At 38.8% G+C, this 22,623-nt stretch overlaps 2 protein-coding genes across 2 annotated transcripts in view; one reads left to right on the top strand and one right to left on the bottom strand.

The window, feature by feature from the left end:
- The window catches only part of veph1 (ventricular zone expressed PH domain-containing 1), a gene marked incomplete at both ends in the record, with an annotated part of 60,297 nt that extends 51,650 nt beyond the window's left edge, over positions 1 to 8,647 (top strand). The window contains 3 exons of the mRNA XM_079246816.1: positions 4,801 to 4,937; positions 8,110 to 8,163; positions 8,465 to 8,647. Coding sequence (XP_079102942.1) covers positions 4,801 to 4,937; positions 8,110 to 8,163; positions 8,465 to 8,647 — 374 coding nt within the window. The remainder of the gene's footprint in view (positions 1 to 4,800; positions 4,938 to 8,109; positions 8,164 to 8,464) is intronic.
- A 4,169-nt stretch (positions 8,648 to 12,816) lies between these two features.
- ccnl1a (cyclin L1a) lies at positions 12,817 to 22,240 on the bottom strand. Its single transcript, XM_079246872.1, has 10 exons — positions 21,963 to 22,240; positions 21,660 to 21,734; positions 20,652 to 20,761; positions 18,695 to 18,815; positions 18,458 to 18,522; positions 15,364 to 15,463; positions 15,142 to 15,246; positions 14,771 to 15,021; positions 14,554 to 14,652; positions 12,817 to 14,425 (listed from the first exon to the last, which is right to left on the bottom strand). The coding sequence occupies exons 1-10, from the start codon at positions 22,200 to 22,202 to the stop codon at positions 13,951 to 13,953; spliced, it is 1,641 nt and encodes a 546-aa protein (XP_079102998.1). The 5' UTR covers positions 22,203 to 22,240; the 3' UTR covers positions 12,817 to 13,950.
- Between the last annotated feature and the right edge of the window lie 383 nt (positions 22,241 to 22,623).

Genomic DNA, 22,623 nt, shown 5'->3' with positions numbered 1-22,623 from the left:
ACATACTCCTTCCCCTACATGCGGTACATCTTCTGTCATCTACTCATGTACTATCTGCTTACATGACCAACTCGTATTAAGTTTACATTCTGGATTTTATGAATCAACTACATAGCTTGCTATTTTTCATCTACAGATTCATTGTGTTTTCTCATAGTTCTGACTGCTAAAATCTTGTTAAGTATTCGTCCGCCGTTTCCTGTTTTTCCTAAATACTTGTACACTTAAAAAGGCATAATGTACAAAGTGTGTTTGGGTGAGTGAGTAAAAAAAAGTCTACAAGAGAGCAAATGTTGGGTTTTATATCTGAGGATCTCTGTCGCCCACGTGGAAGCAGATAGAAGTTACACAAGAGGACAAAGAAAAATGCAGCTTGTGTTCGATGTCGAGAAGGAGTTATGCAAGGAGAGGAAAGGAGAAATGAGTGTCACTAATGAGTATTTTTAAAACGTCCATATCGTCAGCGGCCTTCCTGTTTGCAGCCTCTCGTGTCTGATGACAGTTAATAGGAAGCCAGCAGGTTTTTTCCGGTCACACCAAACAGGAAGCTGTTTGCTGGAAGGAACGGCAGATAGGATGCAGTTAACACATTGCCTCCAGCGTCTGAAATTTGTTAGAAAAACTCAGGCTTTTCATTGTGTTTCAGTCAGTACTAAACTCTCCCAGCATGACTTTCCAGCATGATTAGGCCTTATTCAGCTAAAAACTGCTGCCATGTTTTCTGCTTTCATTTGTTATCCTAACACCAGGTTTTGTCCATTACATTTATGTTTTTTTTTTCTGCCCAAGGCAATACAGTCCTCTAAGGCTATTAGGGACAGTAATGATAATCATATACAGTGATGCCCTTGCATTTAGCCATGTTGATCAAATCCTGCAACAGGAATGATGATATTCTTATTGAAACTGCTGAAAAAAACAATAATTGATTTGCAGAAAGTAACAATTTCCTTATATTACAGTTAGGATATGCTTGTTTAACTGGATTTGCATGCTTTGAAACATGAAGCAAAACAAGTAAGAAAGAAAAAACAAGTAAGAAATGAGTGTTGCTGTCCTTTTTCTTTGTAAATACATACAGTACCTATGGTTATGACCGAAACAACTATCAGTCTTCTACAGACAAGATCATTCAGTTTGAATAACAGATCTTCACCCATTCGACTGAATCCTCCACTAACACACATGCACAGGAGAAAAAACACACACATCATTCTGGCACAATCAAACATTACATATCGAAGTGATCACCATCTGTCCAGTTCTGTTGCTCAGAGCAGCAGAGTTTAACGTTTAAAGCACTGAGAGGAACGGATGATGATGGAGTCCTCCCAGTCACTTGTCATGACAGGAGGCTTTAAAAAGGAATAATAGTATAATTTCCATTCACACTTGCATTTATTCAGAAATAAAAATCCATCTGCATGTTGATAAAACTGGATTAATGAGGGATATGTTAAAAACACGACTATACTTTGCATTCACTCAAAATAATCTCTATGAAAAATAATATTTCAGATGAAATAATAATCAACTGTGAGCTGTCTAAGTAACTATGTAAGTTATATAAACCCACCAAGCTGAACACACAGGATTTAGTCACCGATTTTCTCCTGCAAGTTCGATGTTTAGATTCCAGCTACCAAACATACACACACACAGATAGCTAAACCTTTCGCTACAACTGAAGCATGAAACATTATGAATTAACTGAGCAAACATGTTCTTCATGTTCAAGTTAAACGAGCTGCTACTTCTTCTTTAATGATGTGTGTTATGTGATCCTCTGTCTACCTGCTACAACACATCTTCTCTGCAGGACTGTATATTTTATCATTCCTTATATTCAGACAGCCTTCTGTCTTACATAAGCGACCCCTTCCTGACATTTTCCACCTGATCCCTGACATTTTTGTGTCAGTCACGCGTCAAACTGCTGAAATGAGTTGTGTGTAGTAACGGCCACTTCCAGTCAGTTGCATAACTGTCAAGAAAAATGGTTTTACTTTATTCCAAAACATAAACACATTTATTGACATCTGTTCTCTGTTTAGTATTTTATTTATTTAGGAGATATTTTACCATGTGGCATGCATCCAGGGTTTATCATCAAGACCCAAACACACAGCAGCATGTGTGCTGGGAAAGCTGGGGATTGAACCAGTGACCATTCCATTTGTGGAAACTTGCTGTCTTCTGCAGATTTCAGCTTTTTTCCAAGAAGGAGGAGTTTAATAGAAATGTTGTTTCAGTTGAGAAAAAGTACTGTCTAACTGGTTGTTCATCTATAGAAACATGATGATGAGATGCTGCTGAAATCCATGCTATTAGAAACAAGACCGTGATTCATTTAGTGTAGTTAGTTTATAGTTTGTTTGCCATTTGTATTGGTTTGTACAAAGGAATTTTTTGTGTAAATACATACTCAAAATTCAGACTTGACGGTAAAAAGAGATACATTAAAACAAGTGCAGAAGAAAAACAGACAATAAGCAGTTAAGGGAACTGTTAGGAATACTTAAAAGATATACATTAAAAAAAAAAAACTCTTATCCTATATTACACTTTTACCAATTTATTGCACAGCACTCCATTTTAATTGTCCTTAAGCCGTGTTAGGTGGTGTTTCCATACCACATTGTGATGCACTTTGGGAAAAGGTTTACATTAATACATTTAACTTACATTAAAACTTTTCACAAATTCAAGATCAGAGCCAGGAAAAAATTCCCAAATCCCTAAATTGGAAGCTTATATGCTCACATCCAGTACATCAGATGAAGTTACAGTAAATGGCAGTGGTGACGCATCTCGTCTCACTCAGACAAATCTAATAACCTGGAGTCAGATTTAGTGTGCTAAATCATACCAGTACAGTGCAAGCACATTGTTATGTGTTATAAGTATAAGTTGCTGCTGCCAACTTGTTATTTTATCATTCTTTATAATGCTGTACTATTAGGGAATAAATAAAAAAAAAAGAATTGCTGACTTGGCCTGATTGACTCAGACGTGAGACACACGTCAGGAGTCTTAAACTCGTGTTATATGCTGAGGGAAAAACAGAAGGGGAAAACAGGAGGGCTAAGTGTTTTTCAGCATGAACGTCAAAGTGGAGCCAGTTGCTGCTGCAGCTCCACCATATTTTATGATATATTGCTGACTTTCACAGCTGGAATGTCTTTGAAGTGTGTGTGTTAGTGACCAGTACAGTGTACATGTAAGTGTGTGTGTGTGTGTGTGTGTATGCCTATGTAGACACTTTAATGTGAACAGAAATGTTTTTAACCAGCAACCCTGTTGCACCCGGGTTTGGTCATGGTGGCAGAGTGAGGAAGCACAGAGGAGCTATTGTCAGAGTTCTGCTAACATAGAGCACAAAATAAATTCATTTTAAAGAAAAAGGAAAACAAATCAACATGTCTTCATTGGCCACAAAAGGTAGCTGGAATTTTCTTCACTGTCTATGTGAACATGCACAATAATATGGTGTCTATTGGTGATAATCTAAATAAAACAATGTTATTTATGTTGCAAAGCAAGCCTCCCTGGGTGTTGTGTGCTATCCAACAGTGTGTCTCCTCTCTGTCTTGCTTTTTTTCTTTATTGAAGTCTTCCTGTTCTGCACTGAACTATAGTGAGATGAGTGTAGAAAGATCTTGTGACAGAAAACCACCCTAAAGTTGCATTTAGCTTTAACTCTGGGAGTTTTTCTGGAAGTGTTAAAAAAAAAAATGCTGTTTTACTTTATGACATGGCACATTATCCTGCTGGATTTAGCCATTTATAAAGGCATGGACATGATCAGCAACAATACTCGGGTCGGCTGTGGTGTCTAAAGCGTGCTCCATTGATAGCACTGGTTCCACTGGCATACGTTGGGTAATCTTTATGACCCAAAGTGTCCCTAAAAATATCCTCCACACCAAGGATCACCAACTTCAGATCTTTTGGGCCTTTGTCCTGTAGGTTTTAGATGTTTCCTAGCTGCAATTGACCTGTCTGAAATCATTAAGAGTTTGTTCTCTTCAGAGCTACAAGATTATTAAGAGCTTGTGTTGTACTTGACAACAAGCTGCTGAAAGTCAGAGCTGAAATCGAGACCCAGCAGACCAGACAATGTTTTACAAACCTTCTATTGTAGCCTCATTTTTCTGTTCTTGCCTGACATGTCTGAAGTTTGAGTGATGACAACTGATGGGAGCATTAACTGACGTGACCCATGTGTTTCGAACTTGGACATATTGTGTGTTCAGAGATGGTACTCTGCATACCTTGATTTTAACTAGGAGTTATTCCAGTTCTTCTTACCTTTTTATCATCTTCAACCATTCTGCTCAGTCTCCTCTGAACTCTGACAACTATTTCTCATTGGGTATTTTTTCTTATTCGGACCATTCTTTGTAAATCCTACAGATGGTTGTGTGTTCAAATCCCAGCAGATCCGATCAGCCCATCTAGCACCAACAAACATTTGTGTTCAATGTCATCTAGATCCCCCTTTTTCCCTCAATCCGATGTTCAGTTTCAACTTCAACATGTCATCTCTCTACATGTCTAAATGTGTTGAATTGCTGTCATGTGATTGGCTGATTAGCCAATCATTAGTGACTGTATTGTGTCATGCTCTGAAAAGTTACAGATAGTGTTACGGTGCCAACAGTTTTGTCACTTTCGGAAACACGACCTTTAGTAATAATGTAAAATCAGTGAGTGGTTGAAGAAGAAAAAAAAAAAAAAAAACTTTTTTGTTTGTTTTTCCCTTATTTCACAACCGTTCTGTGTTTGTTTGTCATGCAGTTGTGAACCAGGAGGGACAGCCGCTGATTGAAGGCAAGCTGAAAGAGAAGCAGGTCCGCTGGAAGTTCATTAAACGCTGGAAAACCCGCTACTTCACCTTAGCAGGAAATCAGCTCCTCTTCCGTCGAGGCAAATCAGTACGTAAGCAACAAAACTGAAGCTTCCCACACACACTTGTGGCTACAGATAGACATTTACTGTCTCTCACTATGAACATTTTCATTGATGCTTCCCAGCTCTGTGCCATTTGAATCGTGATGAAACACTGTGGAATTTCTAGAATAGCTCAACTCTCTCTCTGAGTTTGCAGTGAATCCAGCTGCAGCAAACTTTGACGCTGCAACAGCTTGAGTCACTCTCTATAACGGAAAGCACGTACACAAGTTGCAAAAAGAGGAGGGCCAACTTCTCCCCCTCTCTCATTTAGCCATGTAAATGACTCTCCACCTCCCAAGTCCTGACTGAAGCGCTAAAAGACAACTACGACTTGATTCCAGAAGAAAACCCGGCCAAAAATACCAGGGTGGAAAGCAACATGTTTTTCCCTAACACTGCTATACCTCCTGGTGACTCAGTGTAAGCTTTATCCGAGGAGGAGGACACTTCAGAGAGAATTACTGCACTAAGGAAAATGTTGCTTAATCAGAATCACTGCAAAAACAGCGTGTTGGAAAATATGAGGTGTGAGGTTTAAAAAGTTTTTATAAAGTAGGTTATATGTTGCTAAAACAATATTATTTGACTCAGCAAGAGTGTTGCATACAGTATAAGTCTCCTCGTATGCTAGAGTTATGTCCAACACAGAGTGATGTCTGGAAGCGTGGGGGCATCCAGTGGCTCTTTGTGTTCTTTTTTTTTTTTTTTAACTTGTATCAATAGTCCTTGTGCTGCTATCCAGATGGTGATGGATCTGTGCAGGAGGCACAATTTGGAAGATTTTTTTTTTGCCTTCATTCTGTGAGCGCAGTGTGCCTTTGCCAGAATATTCTGGAGATGGTTGGTATGTTGTGAAATAACTTTTACCCAACTGGAAAGTAAGATTAACGACCAAAGATTTGCTTCCTCCGTGATGAATGCGTAAGCAACTTTAACAATTTGGGAGGTTATGAGACAGTCAAAAGTCCCCATATAGATAGGACTTCTCTCTTACTGTGTTGCTCTTGCGTTCCCACAGAGCTGTAGAGGCACAAAGATCCTGTTTTTTTATATCTGTACCTGCTTTTTTTTCCTCAAACAGCTAGGATTTTCTCAGATATGCGAAGACAAGTTTTAGAACATATCTTCGAAATGCAATTGATTTTTCAAAGTGAGCATATAAGAAAAAAAAATTACCTTTTGGTGCTGAGAGCATTTTAGTTAGGTTCCTGAAGCGACCATTCATAAAAGCTCCAGAAAACTTAACTCTGCCACTTTGGTGCCACCTGAGTCTGAAATCCACAAGTTGAAACAATAGTGGATTCACTACGTTTGCATGTACACAGCAGAACTCCTACTTTTCGCTTTGTGATTGACAGCAAAGTTATTGTAATGTTGTATTCAGACATAAGAGCTCAAAAACTGGACAAGTTTTAACTTCACCACTGCAGACTGCTGGAATGGAGTGGTTATTTATTTAGTATTTAATTACCTAAATACCCATTTCAAGTAATATTAAAAACACTTTTATGGCACAGATACATGGTAATGTTAATGAGTGTCAGTCGGCAAACTCATTTAGCAAAGGGACATTGAAACACCATGTACTGTATGATGAGACCAGCTGATTCAGCAGTTTGTGATTGGCCAGGCAGGCAACAGTTTGCAGATTACTTACAAACACAGTGTCTGAGTCAATGACAAGGTTCAGACTGAAAGTCAGCTGACTCACTCATTTTACTCAGGACAAATGAGTGTTTAATAGACATCTGTTCAACATCTTTTCAATGCAAAATAAGAACATTGATTTTTCATTGCGTTGGAGAACATAAACTATTGTCTGAATATTCCATTTTCTCTTTAATTAGGACCAGACATGGACTGGTGCTAAATTACAGACAGGCCTGGACTCCAGTTTGCCAAGTCTTTGTGTTCAGAGAAAAGAAAGATAATGGGAACATGATTAGAAATATGAGGTCTTTCTGTTCCCCCACACACAGGCACAAAGTTAAACTGCACAAATTAGACTGATCAGAAAGGTTACCTGTTGCTGTCTTCTTGAGTGATTGTCTCCTGCAAAAGTGATTTTTTTTTTTTATGTTAAGCAGAGTTTAAACATGTTGAAATCCATCAGATTTGCAACATGACGATTTCAGGTCATCCAAGCAACTGTTTTCATATCTTTGACCTAAATGACTTCTAATCTGAGTTTGCAGTAGATGCTCATTTTTAAGTATAAGTATAAAACACTAATCATTTAATGTATACAATGCTTGCTAATATGTTCATTTGCCTTTACTTGTCCTTAGAAGCATGATGTTGACTACCCTTTGATATCTTATAGACTAATGCCTTAGGCAACCTGTATAGAAATGCATTAGAGACACAAAAACAACACACACACACATACATAAGATAAATAACTGATCGTTTTTCTCTTTCAAAAACATCTAAATCCATAATCTTATACGACTTTTCAGCTTTAGACCTTGTACTGAAACAACTGTGTGAATACAACTGAATGAGTAAAACAATAAATCAGAACTGTATTTGCAAAACTAGAAATGTTTTATCATCTTCAGAAACTTCATGCTTCTTTCATGCAACATGCAATAATATTTCAAATGTATTTATTTCACAATGTGTCCCTAGTATGGAACAGACTTGCAGCTGAGCTGACCGGGAGGTAAAATTGCATTCAAGTCTTCACCAGTGAATCCTTTTTAAACACAAAGACACACACATGCCACAGGAAGGATGTGGATGTTTGCCATGGACCTTGCAGCTTGCTCTGGTTTTGTGGTTTTAACCACATAACTATTTATCTGGCAGAAAGACACTTCTGTGCCACAAAGCACAAACATCTGCACAACCACACACTTCCAAAAACACACATATTCACAATCACGCTGGTTAAGATAGAGGGAATGTAATTTTCTGCCCAGGGGAAGTGACAGGACAACAAATTGTACTTGTTCATGCTGTCAATAGTTTATTCTGAGGTGGAATTTACTTGAAACAATGCTTGGAAACAGTATTGTGCTTCTGCAATTTAGAGTTTGCATCCTAGAGAGGCAACAAAAAGTCACAGATCATTCATAAGCTCAGCCCATGAAGAGGTAGATGTTTTTTATGTACTTATCTGAGTTTACGGTTTGTCTGTCTCTACCACAGAAAGATGAGCTGGACGACATCCCTATTGAGCTGAGCAAGGTGCAGAGTGTCAAGGTGACTGTCATCGTCTTTCACAACCCTTTTATCACATGTGTTTGCTGAAAACTTTCAGCCTTTGCCACTAATTGTAAGCTTTTACATAGTTACATAACGGCTTGGCCTACAGCTGGGGCTTTTACCCTTCCTGTAACAAGGTTTTAACTCAGTAATTATTTAAGATAGCAGATCACATAATTAAATATGATGAAAGTCTAAAAAAAGAGTTTAAATGAAGCTAAATGACAAATTTAAAGAGCAGCAAATTCCTGCGGGAAACAAATGTCTTTGCCTTCTTCATCCTTCTTCTCCTTTATAGGTGGTGGCCAAGAAGCGCAGGGATAGGGGTCTGCCACGGGCCTTTGAGATATTCACAGACAGCAAGACGTACGTGCTGAAAGCTCAGGATGAGAAACATGCTGAAGAATGGTTGCAGTGCATCAATGTGGCTGTGGCTCAGGCCAGAGAGAGGGAGAACAGAGAGGCAACCACATACTTATGAAACTTACCGGCACCAACGGATTACAACATGAATGCAAATGTTTCCTACTGTATGCCAGAAACACTGCCACACACACGCCACCAACACTGTAGCTTTGTGTCTGTAATCTGTCGTTAATCATCTTCCGTGGTGTTGATGATGATGAGGTATCGTCAATAAGACTTATTATGCAGTATTTGGTTTTTTTTGTTGTTTTTTTTTGTTTAGAATGAATACTCAAAACCAGCAATAAAATACATCAAGCATCTACTGTTACACGTCATGACCTGCTGAAATGTGATGCATCTGCTTCTGCGGACCAAAACATAAACATACAGAACAAAAGTGTTTGTCTTGTAGAGGGACTACAGAACTCTGATAATTCCTCATCTGGAATTAAACAAAACCAGCAGCGAAGACTTGAGATTTTAGAATTGTATGATATGATGATGATGACAAAGTTTTTTGTCTTTTTCTTTGAGTTGCGTGTAGCAATGCACATAAAAATTGCAGACCTTCCTCACAGTTATGGCAATAATATTATAAAGTTCTTTAAACCAGGAGCCAAATTGACTGCTGATGAGAAGGAAATCACTGGAAGTGTGTGTGTGTGTGTGTGTGTGTGTGTGTGTGTGTGTGTGTGTGTGTGTGTGTGTGTGTGTGTGTGTGTGAATGTAAGGGAAAGACAACATAATGTAAGGCAAGACTTCTGCATTTTAAAACAAACCCTAACACACATTTTTGCCACAAATTAACAAGGTTTACACCGCCTTAAAAATTACCCTTTGTTAAATATGACGCTACAATAAAAGGCCAGTTAGCTTGCTAGCTAGCATGGCGCATTTAGGGCATTTCCTGAAGTTGTTAAACTCTTTCTTTACATTCGTTATGTTTTATATTTGAAAAATGGATACACATATTTTATCTAGAATGTCTGATTAAACCTGTATAATGTGTTCTATCGAATATTGCGTTTCCCGTCACTAAGCTAACCTACTTCCTGTTATGTTCTTGTACAGAAGTGACTTGAAGCTAGGCACTGAAGAAATACAGTGCTAAAATTTCTCTTCTTTTGCAATCCTGTTGTGTACTATTTTGGCTTTCCCAAAGGAAAAGTGGCAGATGGCTTTCCTACAGGAGAAACATCTGCTGCAATTCACTCCATGTTTTACTAGTATCTTGTCAACTGTTGCTTAATATTGGAGAATGAACCACTCACTTCCAAGAAAATCCACACAAAGAGAAAACACAGATCAACGAATTGTTTCTCTGTGGATTTTGAGACTTTGCCAGTTTGGTCATATTCATGTAGGACAATGGACTGGCTTTGTTTGGACAGCAAGAAGCTGATGGTAGACACATATTTTAAAACAGGATTTTTTTAAAAGGTTGATGTTAAGATCTTTAGTCCAAACTATGAGACTGGGTGGAGCAGAAATAATGTTAAAGCTGGATTTGCGCTATAATTTCCAACTGTTAGTGGTTCAATGTCATATAAAGCATCTCTAATGGTTTATGTAATTTCTAGGAAACAGCAGGTCACATGACAGCAACAGCATTTCAAACCAAAACAAACCAAAATCAAAAGTTAAACCTAAGCCAGTTAACGGGGCTTTCATGACGAAACCACAGCATGATATTGACTGGTTTGATCCCTTTATTTGTGGGAAGCTTTTTGTCCAGAAAACATTAATCTGTGGAGAAACATATCGAAGGTCACCCTCACTGACAACCATGCAGGGAAAAGACATAAACTTGCATGACAGCATACACGGAGAAGAATGATTTTATTGAAAAGTAGGAAGTTCTGGTTCTGTTTCCTTCCATTTCATCCAGCCAAGGAGCAAAAACCCTGAAATTTTAAGTTCCCCCCTAAATGTAACAGTTTTATGTTGAAAAACCAGATCCTACAGGACCAGCTATATGAAACACTGTGACTCTCTCATGCTGTTCACTAACCAGGAAGCACATGACAAACCCTGTTAAACCGTTCCACTGTAGCAAATCAATTGTTTTGTATTGGGCCTAATTTTGATGTTTATCTGGATCAGCATCAAACGTGTGTGTTTGTCCATTCACCACTCTGGTTCTGAAAGCTTTTGGTTTTGGTTTTTAAAAAAAAGTCAAATTGAATGTTTAGAAAATTTTAAAAGGTCTTATGGTGGTCTTAATTTTAACCCTTGTGACAAACAAAGTCCATTTAGGTACAGTCTGTCTCACAGCTAGAAGTGTGTGTGCTTTGGACGTAACCATAACACAGCTTTTCCCACTGTGTCAGCTTACCAGTCTGTTTGCTTTAAGCTGTTTCCAGCAAGCAGGGCTAACCTGCATCTACTTACACATCATTTTATTTACATCACGCCTGTCTCTACTTCCACTTTCTTCTCAGATTCATGACCTACATAAACAGCTGGCTATGCAGCCCAAAGTCAGAGAGCATTGGAAGTCTCTCAACAAATGCTGAAAGGATTAAGATGAAATGTGGTACATATGAGATTTTCCCTTTAGTCCAACACACCATGTGTGTAATGTCCCAACAATTATTGCCATCAAATCTGTTGCAGACAATCAAGTCCCCCTCAGGGTAATCCGATTCCCAAACTTCCACCTTCAGTCATGCTAATAATGCGTCTGTAAGACCAAGAGTTGCATTTAAAAGCAACATGAATAAAACATACACATGCAATCGTTCTGAGTTCTGAGAAAAACTGGAGCAGATCCGCACTCAACGTACACAGCATGGTGATAATGTCATCTGTATCAGTTCAGTTCCTCTGCTCCCGTTGTCTTCATGTTTAAAGGGTCGACACAAGTGTCTTCTGTCTAAACGCAGCAAAGTGGGCTGAAAAGCTCTGAGCTGACACGCAGCCACATTGGCCTCATTTCCAAACCTCTGCAGTCTGACCTTTTGGCAGAAACACAAACCGTTTGTAAAGTACTTTCCTCATACACAATGTAACGCTTGGCAGCTCTGTAAATAACTTAGAGAACAGATACAGTAGCATCAGTCTGCCGTCACACTGGAGAATAGATTACGTTACTTATTGTAAAGCACAACAAGATTACTCTAGAAACTGTAGAATTGACAAACACTGTGAAAATTATTGACACAAGTAATAAAATATCTGAATGTATAAAATGTGTGGATCAACATTGTGTAATGAATCGTAGTTTTTGTTTTCTTTTGCTTGATTTCATTTGATTTTTGATTAAGGTCAGTATTTATTTATACAAGTGTTTTGTAATGCTTCAGTCATGTTCGAGAAAAATGACTGAAACGTGAAATATTTTACGTTGCTGCCACTTACCTTTTATCATTCTTTTTTTTTTATTTATAGAACTATGAATTAATAATGCCGACAAATGAACTCTGTATTGTACTGACAATTAAAGACATCATATAAACATGCCTGTTGCACGTGTCGCATGTCTGTATTCTTCCACCGTTGACAGAGTTGTCAAATAAATCTGTACAACTCATAACTTCAAGGACTTTTAGTCTTCATGACTGTTGTCCCCAGTTTTTGGTTGCATGGATTTAAAACTGGACCATTTACAGCACATTTGGATTTGACTGATTATGACTTAAGCTTGTTGCAGGAAGTTGGAGTTTGTGATGTAATCTGGGACATTCACATCTGGATTTTCTACTGTTGTTAGTATTCAATATAAAGCATCCAATTTGGGGATGACATACTGACTTAGTGCAACACATGCCTTGGAAGGTTTTCCTGCTGTTCTGTTAATAATCTTTGTACTTTTATCACTTCTCAATGCTTTGTGAAATTAAAGTTGCTCCATTTTCTCTAGTGTTCTGTAAAAAAAATAATGTTTAATTGTAATTTGATTCAAAGTTTTCAATAAATAATTTGAATAATCTTGACATATCTTTATTGGTGCTGGAGCCAGTTCGGTAGTGGCCACATCCACTTAGGCCAACAGCACCCCCTGGTGGATGGAAAATGTTTAAATCTGATCTGATTTATACACCTAAGTTAAAGCTGTTCTGGTCGTATATAGTAAGAAAAATATAAAATCGGGTGTTTAGATGCAACTACCAGTGCACATCAGGAACATTAACTTCGAGTAAGAATCATGATAAACTGTTAGAGCCTACCAGTTCCTCCCTCAGCTGCTACTTTGTCCAAGAAAATTTAACTTTTAAGAAGAAAGAAGAACATGTTCATCACATAACTCATTTATTAATGAATAAAAATTGGACATGACGTGCAGACTAAAAACCAGTGTAACAAACCAACGACCCTAAAACATTTTGAACCAAAGTCTGATACCCTGCTGGAAAAGGAGAAAAAAAAATGAAAAACAGCAATTTACTTTAAGCAACTTAAATCTGAAAAAAAAAAGTTGCCCACCAGCCTCTTAATGTGCAAACACATTGATCCTTCCTGAATGACATTTTTTTTAATCTTACATTTATTCAAACCTTCCACTGAACAGCTTGCTTCTATAAATCAAAGCATTCACATATTGTCAGTGGATATCAGTCCTTTACATTGTAAATAAGTTGGTTTCCATACATTTATAACTTTACATGTTGAATCAAGAACACAAGAGTAGGCAAGATGATTCTTAGGTGTGTTGGGGAGTAAAACTACAACATAAAGGCCTGGAGTTGATGTTTCACTGCCGTCATCCCTGTTAAACTGGCGCTGAACAGGCTTTCTGGGTTTCCCATGTACAACGCCTCCAGTTACCTGTCCCAGACACCCATACTGGTGTGGTGCTGAGTAGATAACTAAAAAAACTAATATTTTATAATGAAGTATTTTCCATGCAGATAAAACACATTTATGACTCTGGAAGTTTGTCATTATCCAGCAGCAGCAGCTATGTTTTCGCTGGGTTTAAAAAAAGCCAAGTAGATGTTTGTATTTACTAGATTTTTATTATTATGATCATTATGCTGGCTTGAACTCAAAATTAAGAAAGAAAAGAAAAAAAACGTTCAATGTTCAGATATAGGATGCATGTGAGAAACCCAGAAAGCCAACTACCGGGGTGATGCCCTGTAATGCACTAAAAACTCAGAGTTGACATGTTTTCTCAGTCATGGTCGTCATGACTACAGTGCTTTGCATGTTGATCTTTCTTTTTGCACCAACAGAATACATGTCAACATAATTGTCTAGTCAGTACTTTATTTAGCACGTTTCCATTCAGTTTGCTTTAAAGTAACAAACCAGGGGTCCCACTGCTACAGACCACAAGCCACTAGAAGTCAGAAGAATTGTCCAACTTGATCTCCAATTGCATAAACGGAAAATACTGAAGCGACCATCAGTCCTAGAGCTCGTCAATGTGCCTCAGCGCCGGTGACGGCTGTGTCCCGAGTGCCCACTACTGCTGTGGTGTTTGCTCTTGTGGCCACGTTCCCTGTCTCTTTCCCTGTCATAGGATCGAGACCTCTCCCTCTCCCTTCTGTCTCGATGGCCAACTCCTCGCTCATGCTTGTGTTTCTTTGAAGAGAGATCAAAGGAGCTGCGGTCCCTGTCTCTCTCACGTTCCCGTTCTCTGTCCCTGTCCCGATCCACCTTGACAGGAGTGCGGGACCTTGATCGAGAGCGCGAGCGCTTCCTCTTGTGTCCAGACCCTCCACCTCCACTGTTGCTGTGACGTCCACTAAGCTTGGAGTCACTATTGCTGTGATGGCTGGACTTGGACTTGAGGTGGGGGAGGAGGGGTGATGGCTGATGTCGCCGAGGCGACGGGCTGCGGCTGTGAGAGCGGGAGCGCGACCGTGAGCTGTAGGTCCCTGAGCGACTGCGTCTGCTGTTGTAACTGGAAGAGACAAGATAAAGAACAAACGATCAGTTTAAATCATCTGTAAATCTCAAAATTGAGAATAAAACCATCTGAAAGATGAACACAGGTCCGATTATATCAGTATTTATATGAAGCAGCCTTACTGTCTACGAGGGGAGCGGGATCTGGACCGTGACCGTGTTCTTGAACGAGAACGACTTCCACTCCTACTGTTTCTGCCAATCTTTACTTCCTTCCGTAACCTTTAATGAAAACGTCTCAAAATTAAGACAAGCATGGCCTGATGACAGACAGCAGACAAGCTTCTGTAAAAACAAATATTGACACGGAATTATTTTGCCTGCAAAACATGTTTCTTACCCATTATGTGGACTCTTGTTGACCTGCGTCCGGCTATCTGGCTCTTTCTTAACAGCTTTTATTGTCTGGGGATTCGGGGACTTCTCTTCTACTTTCACCACATTTGGAGAGCAGGGTTTGGAGGCAGGAGAGAAGCCCCCCAATGTGAGGGCTGGGGTACCATCAGGGTTCAGGCCCTTGGCCTTTAGCTTAGCCTCCGCCAAAAACACCTTCCTTCGCTCCACTTCCTTCTCTAGCTGCTCGTAGTTAGGCTGGGTGGAAAAAACAAACAAAACTGTTTATGTGACAACTGAAATGAGGTAATGAAGTAATTCTGAACAAGTTTCTTAGGTAGGAAGCAGTTCTTATGACATCCCATTCCAAATAATCACCTTCTTCCTGGTGTAGAGTTTTAGGGTGGTGATGCAGATCTCTTTCATCTCCTCTTCACTGACTCCAAACAGCAGGTACCAATGAGGTCTGGATGGCAGAGGTATCTGGACAAACACACAGGCAAGGTTAATCTACAGAAAAAAACAGCTACATATCATATAAATGATGTAAAGAAAATGACTAAGAGGGGAAGGGGGTTCACAGTCAGCACTTCTTGATACCTGAAGAGCCCGGGCCGCGAGGTAAATGCAGGCGCAGGCGATGGTCTCGGCTTGGAACCTCACAAACACATTTGTCCTCAAACTATCATTCATGTAGTTCCTACAAAGACAAACAAAACACAAACAAAAACATAGCATCTTCTCTACATAACGCCAACTCTCATCCATACTTTTCAAAGCAGATGCAGCAGGCCATAAGGCCCAATTGCAGATCATTCTGCAATATTTAGCAAGTACCAAGTCATATTTAACAGTTTAAAAGTATTTCTTTCTCAAAATGTAAACATGTTTTATCTCTTCCCCATACTTTGACATTTCTGATAAAGATATAGTTCCCATCATTTAGCAACTGCATTTGAAATGAATCAGCCCTTTCATAAAAACACAACCTTTGCATATTAAACAGAATAATAAATGATTGGGGGGTGGGGGGGGGGGGTGGAATAAGCATTTTCATTTGTCAGGTTTAACTTTGTCCATTTCTCTCTGGGGCAACCACAGCAGTGCTGTATGTCACAAATACAGCAGAAGATAACAAATGGGATTAAAGTGAAATTAAATAAAAAATACATAAAAGACCTACTGATGACCTGCCAAGACCACCTCAATACACAAGATGCCAAGATGACAGGTAATGATGTCACATGCCTTGTAAGTTGGGGAACATGCAGGAACAGAGATGTCAAGCAATTCTCTAAAAAGTAGCTATTACTTTCAGATTGTTCGATCTGAAAGGAATAAGAAAGCAGAGTTTGTATGGGAGCATGCAGATGCGACAATTTAGCAGCATGATGTACCCAAATGAATAAAAGATGGTCTGAGAAGCTAACACTGATCGCCACGCCAACAACTTCTAGGTGCCTTATGCTCAACTAAAGAAAGAGCTTTCAAGATACAAACCAACTGCATAAGCTCACTTAGTGCGACAGCATCCCAAAAACAAACAAAAAAACAAAAAAAAGTGACAAGTGATGGGACACAATTAAATCTCTTAGGCTAGACTACTGATTATGAGTAAGAATTATCAAGGACAATGGCTCAACCAGATCAGCGCTTGGGAGAGCAAGAGGAGAGAAAACTGCCAGGATGTGATTAAGCCAAGACAAGGTGGCGTGACCATTTGTGTCATGGAGAAGCATAGAAGAAAAATACAAATAACTTACTCGAGCTATAACCAGTCAAATTCCACATATTTAGAATTGACACCTCATCAGATCCATCATGCCTATGTACATGTCCACCTACATTTTATACGTTTACTGCTCCTGGCTTCAGTTTTTTCTACAAAGCCAGAGACCTGCCATATTGGGATTGTGCTAGATGAAACTGCCTATTAACCCTCTGAGATTGATGGATATGCCGACGTGCTTAGACAGCAAAACTGATTTACAATGACAGAATCTCCATTAAAACTTTGTCAACTGAGCAGACTTCTCATGATATACCATTTGATAAAAGTGTTGCTAGATTATGTAAAACAGGACTTTAAAGTCAAAAGTACTGTAGTAGTAAAAAACTGTTTTCCCGCGAACAGCTAAAAAAAAAACAAAAAAAACAACTCACATCAACCAAAAATATCCACCAAAAGCAGAGTGAAGTGCCGTAAAAAGACTGGCACCTTGTAATGTCTTGCACCTCCCGGCTTGTGGTCAACTAGAACTATTTATTAGAAGTGGTACAAGTGAGTTGTGTGTGGGATGTCCTGCTAATCCCAAACAGTTTTGTAAATAGCTGTATGAAAATGGCCCAAAACACTGCAGCATTTTTATGTAAATAGTAAACTTTGCTACATTTCTATGCAAGTTTTTCAACTATCATGTATTTACACTTGAATTCTAACTCATCAAAGGGGTTCATTGGGTTTAGAGACACACATAGAAACATTTTCCTACTTGGTTTCTAATCTCGGGAGGTTTTCTGGAGACAACAACGACCAAAACGAGATCAACTGTTTAAAAGGTGAAACGTAAAAACATAAAAACTAGTCAAAAACGGCCAATCTAAGCTTCACCCTTGAGGGTTAATTACAACAAAAACCAAAACAAAGAAAGACCACCAAGCAGATCAGTAAAACTGCAACACCAACGCTACTATAGAAACATATGGCCGATGGAGTGACTGCTCCGTGGTTGAGACTGGTCCTTGGAGCCAAAATCTGAGAACTGGATCAGCCTGGAAGACAGACACATGTCTGGACACCATGTCAATTGGGCACAGGACACAGTATTCTGTCAATGTAAAAGTAGGCAGGTAAACTGGGCAAAAAATGTGATCTGGCTAAGTTTACTTCATTGCTAAATGCAAGTAAACTAGAACAAGATAGAAAACTTTATCTATCTGTAGTTACTTGGCAAAAAAAAAAAGATTACAGTTGAAAACCTTTGTAGCAAGACCAAAAAATACAAATCCTTTTTGACAACCAAGAGAAAACAAGTTGATGCTGGCTGTGTTGGGAAAGGCCCGCCCGCCCCCTTCAGTGAATCTCGGCATTGGGATTGGCTGTCAGGAGAGAGGCAGCCAGCCAATGGGGGGAGCTTCCTGAGGTCATGTGGTTGGAGGAGGCAGAGTTCAGAGGTTCTTTTTGTGACTTACCAGCATGGACTACCCTTTAATCAAAGAGTAGAGAGAAAGGACAAAGTTAAACCAAGTTCCCTGGGCACCGAAAATCAAACAGACTTTACAGTAAGCCATGTAAGGGCAGACAAGAGTGTGAAACAAGTAGCAGGTTTGCATTAAAACAAATGGCTCCATCCAAAAAATAAATAAATAAATAAATTTTTTTTAAAAAAGGTGGAAGGAGTCAAATGGAGTGAGGGAATGTCGCTGTCAGACCTGGGCAAAATGGCTGTGGAGTGTGTTTCAAGTTTGCTTGTTTTTTCCAACGCAAGCACTTCAATATATTACTGACAGGTCTCATTTCCACAAGTGGAGCTGTCCCAAGTCTCCAGTAAATATTGCAAGTGCTCCTCAGAAATCCCAACATTTGAAACATGTACAGCTTCATCTTAAGCCCAGGTCTGGTGGCACTTCTTGCAGACATGACACAGGTTGCTGCTGTGGGGATGGTCAAGAAAGAAATAGCAAAGGAACTTACCAGGCCGTCTGGACCAGTATCTGGTTCTTCTCACATTCCAGGACTTGAAGGTACATGACGATAATCTAAAATGACATGTAAGCTACATGTTAACAGAGAAACACCCAGAGAAATCATTGGGCAAACTCAAAACTGAAGTCAACCAGCTAAACTACCTTCTGCAGGTGCACCTGAGTAACTTAACACACTCACACACTAAAGTGCGTTACAAAATCTGAAAAGAGGCTTTTAACTCACCTTGTGTGGATGCTTGACATGCACACAGAAGCCCAACTCTTTCAAGACCCGCCGCTCCGCTTTGATGACTTGGTTTTTGGTATTTATGTAGTTCTGATCAAGTATCAATGGACTTGGAGTCCTATTTTTACAAAGGAATCAAAATAAAACATTGTTTCCCCTTTTCGTAATAAACGTAAAGAGAAGACAGTGCCCTATTGAATTCTTGCACTCCTTTCTTTTTTCCCGTGTCAACCAACTTAAGCAACAAGATGCATGCCTGACAGTATGCTGGGGATTGTGGACTCCTGTGGTTCCAGTAAAAGGCTCGAGGATTTGTAGATTGCCCCTGAATCGCAATCACCCCTGACCACAGCTTTAACAGAAATATCAGCTTACATCAACACCTGTTGGTTACAAAGGAATAAAACTATTTCTGTTTCTCAAATGCTACCAGTAACCACAGGGAAAAAAAAAAAAAAAAAAAAAACTGAAGCACATACTGTGCAAGTCACTATAGAGCTAAACTTTTCATTTTCTCAGCACAAAATATTCATAAAAGGGAAAAGATCTCACACTATCACTGCAATGAGCCAATCACTGACAAGCTGGCTCAATATGGTTTATTTACACACTACAGATGCAAACTAACAACTTTTGTCAGTTTGCATCTAACAAAATTAGATAAAAAAAAACAAAACAAAAAAACTAACAGGTTATTAAAAAAAAAAAAAAAAAAAAATCTAATTTTGGTGCGTTTTAAAACTAAGCCTGCTTAAACCAGACATTTTTATCCAATTATGCCAATCCATGACAGTAGTCAAATGCTACACACATCATAACTTAACATTTCTTAGTACTTTTTTTTTTTTTTTTAAATCATCAAGCAGTTCAAATTTAGGTTTCAAATGTCATGGGGAAAAAAAACAACATGGAAGATGTCATGCGACAAAACTTCTTGTGTATTACCAGAAACATTTTCAGGGATCAGACTATCCTAAATCTAAAACTGAATAAAAATCCACATAAACAAAAAGTTTGGTATGTCACAATTGCCATCACACTGATGCAGACAAGTTTACAGCATATTATGCACAACTTAAATCTACACAGTGCATGCACTGGCCCTTAAAAAAAAAAAAAAAAAAAAAAAAAACTTACATGGACCCCAAGCTACAAATTATTTACTCAAAGTCAAACTTCAATAAACAAGGTGATATTTCTGTTGAAGCCATGGGTTACAGTAGGTGAATGGATTTTTTTTTTTTTTTTACTTTGATGCACATTTAAAATGCATTATGCGGAGCAGTCAGAGAAGGAAACTACATTACCCAAGGGTCTGCAGATTCATGAGATACCCAAAGCATTAGACTGAACCACAGGAGTCACAGGTGCCCCATGGGCCAAGGACTTTCGGCCAACCTGTCATCCCCGATCCCAGTGCCCCGCGGTGGCTCAGACCACAGGAGGCTCCCATGGGGGTGGGGTGGGCCTGGGGGGAGGACAGAGACCCCCTCGCATCACGGTTGTCATGCCGACAGCTTCATCTTACGTACCATTCCACATCACCCAGGCTTTGGTAAATGTAGCTGGTCGCTGTTAGTTGGTTGCAAGGGAAAAAAGAAGCCAAGTTAATGCCAACAACTAGAATGATGACAAAGACATGAGGCACAATAATAGCTATATGCCTCTTTTTTTTTTTTTTTAAACTAAAAAATATTGAATATTTCTATTAAAATTAGTTTTTTTTTAGATATACACATCAATGATATCATAATGATGTCAAATGTAGACAAGCTGGAACTGAAAAGTTTTAAAATGGTTTAGAGTGCATGAATAAACAGAAGGGCACTTTCACAGCAAAAACAGATCAGCAGAATACAAAGTTTTACAACAAAAGCAATACAACATGTTCCATATTTACATTTACAATAATATAAAACCCACCAAGAATAGTGGATTTGATGCAGCAACTTACTTTTTGCCTCTGATCTGTCTCAGGTGATGGAAAACATTGATGACGTCTCGTATTCGTCGAGGCGCTTCTTCAATCTTAGAGGCCAAGTTGATACAAGCCATGGCAACAATCTGAAAGAAGACCACAAAAAATACAGAAAGTTTGAAGGACGTGCACAGAAACTTCAAGAATAAAACCCACGGAGGGGTACTCACAGAAACAGTATAGATTAGCCACATGACAACTGTATAAAAAAAAAATTAAAAAAAACAAAAAACTGATAACAAAACGTTTTGACTACTGGTGATGTTTGTTCTGTACAGATAATGCACACCAAATATTTGCACTATCAAGATATACATAAAACATTTACTAAATAAAGATGAGGGGACATTTACAGTAGCTATTAACACAGATGACAATGTAAACGTCAAGTTGTCATTTTCTGGTATGCTCCATTTTTGTAAAAATACATTTTTATACAAGTTCTATTATTCATTTAATACACTTTGACAGATAAAAATATTTTCTCGGCAAGCATAAAACTTATGTTAAGTATAACAACAAATAGCATATAAGAAAATCCAATTTCACTTCATATGTGCCTTGCTAGTTACTTGGTGACTGGCCATTAAGATGACCCCAAAAGAGATATAACCTTATAAGGTTGAACTAATGATTTATTGTATCAGTTTAATCACTATATTCATCTTTAAATGAGAGTTATGTGGGCCTTAAGCTACATCTATGTTCAATACGTTGTTAAGAGTTTGCATTTTGTTCCCTACTTTGCATCGACCTCATTAGTGTTAAACTATAAAATTTACATTAACTCATACCTTTTAAGGAAAAAAAGATAAACTACTGTATCAGACGACACTTTTAAAAGATTAGGTAAATCTTTCTCTTCGTAATGCTGTGTAGGATTTCCGCTATAGCTTGAAGACATACAGACAACATGGCTGCCATGAACGTAATCATAACGTTGTCCTGTGTCACTAATACACCCACTAACTTCTACAGGCTTACCTCAAAGCTGTGCTTCACGAAGGATTTGGAGTAGAAAAAACGATGAAAAAGAACCTGCCCTGTTGCCATTGCCACCTGTAGGGGAGAAGATAAATACATGTTGCTTATAAAAGCTCTTATGTAAACCGGCCTAACCTTGCACAATAGCCCGCCGCCATTTTAACTCCACCACGCCAAGCTAACATGAGCAGCCTGCTAATAACAGGGTAGGGCTGGTTTTGTTGAGACCAAATAACTTGTAGCTTGTTGTCGGATAAAAATACAACACACTTGTAGTTTCTATGCGTTTTACATAGCCTGTACCTGAGGCAACCGCAGAAGAATCCCCGCTGACTGGATCAGCTCACATCCCAGGATGCGGAGGTCGGTCTCGGTGGTCAGGTCGAGGCCGTCGAGCATCGACGGCGTCGGCGACAGCCTTTCCTCCGGGATGAGCGAGTTGTCTATCGTGAGGTACACTTCAGAGTAGACTTTGTCGCCGATAAGGATACCATCGTTGTTGGTAGATGCAGTAGAAGACACAGAGAGAGGACCAGCAGCCATCTTTACCAAATACTCAGCCGTTAGCAGCTCAGCCTCGACAAAACGATGGCGGAGCGCAGAGACGATGACGTACCGTCCGACGTCACCACCCGGCTGAATCCAAAACATAATGTGCCCATCCGCGGTGGAAAATAGTGTCGCAAATTTGAATCGTAAAACTTTTTTTCAGAACCTCACAATTTAATAACTATTATTATTAATTTGGATTTGACTAATAAATTGAAAAATTAGCTAATACATCTTTCCTCAGATTTACAAATTTTAAACAGAATACAGAATAAAACTATTGTCTATTCTACATCTATTTGACAAAATACTGGATTAATAGACAAATCAGACAACAAGATTATGATTATTAATATATATATATATATATATATATATATATATATATATATATATACATACATATATGTGTGTG

The sequence above is a fragment of the Telmatherina bonti genome, assembly GCF_933228915.1.
Source record: "Telmatherina bonti genome assembly, chromosome: 9".
In the NCBI taxonomy this organism is placed as follows: domain Eukaryota; kingdom Metazoa; phylum Chordata; class Actinopteri; order Atheriniformes; family Telmatherinidae; genus Telmatherina; species Telmatherina bonti.
Note: the sequence above shows the minus strand (reverse complement) of the source record. Positions and strands in the feature narration are given on the sequence as shown.

Excerpts from the sequence above, each read along its gene's own strand:
- ccnl1a (XM_079246872.1), bottom strand. The coding sequence starts at position 22,202 with ATGGCTGCTGGTCCTCTCTCTGTGTCTTCTACTGCATCTACCAACAAC. Across the intron at positions 21,735-21,962 it reads TTCTTCTGCGGTTGCCTCAG|GTGGCAATGGCAACAGGGCA; the intron begins GTACAGGCTATG and ends TCTCCCCTACAG. Across the intron at positions 14,426-14,553 it reads TCCCGCTCCCCTCGTAGACA|TTACAACAGCAGACGCAGTC; the intron begins GTAAGGCTGCTT and ends TGTCTCTTCCAG.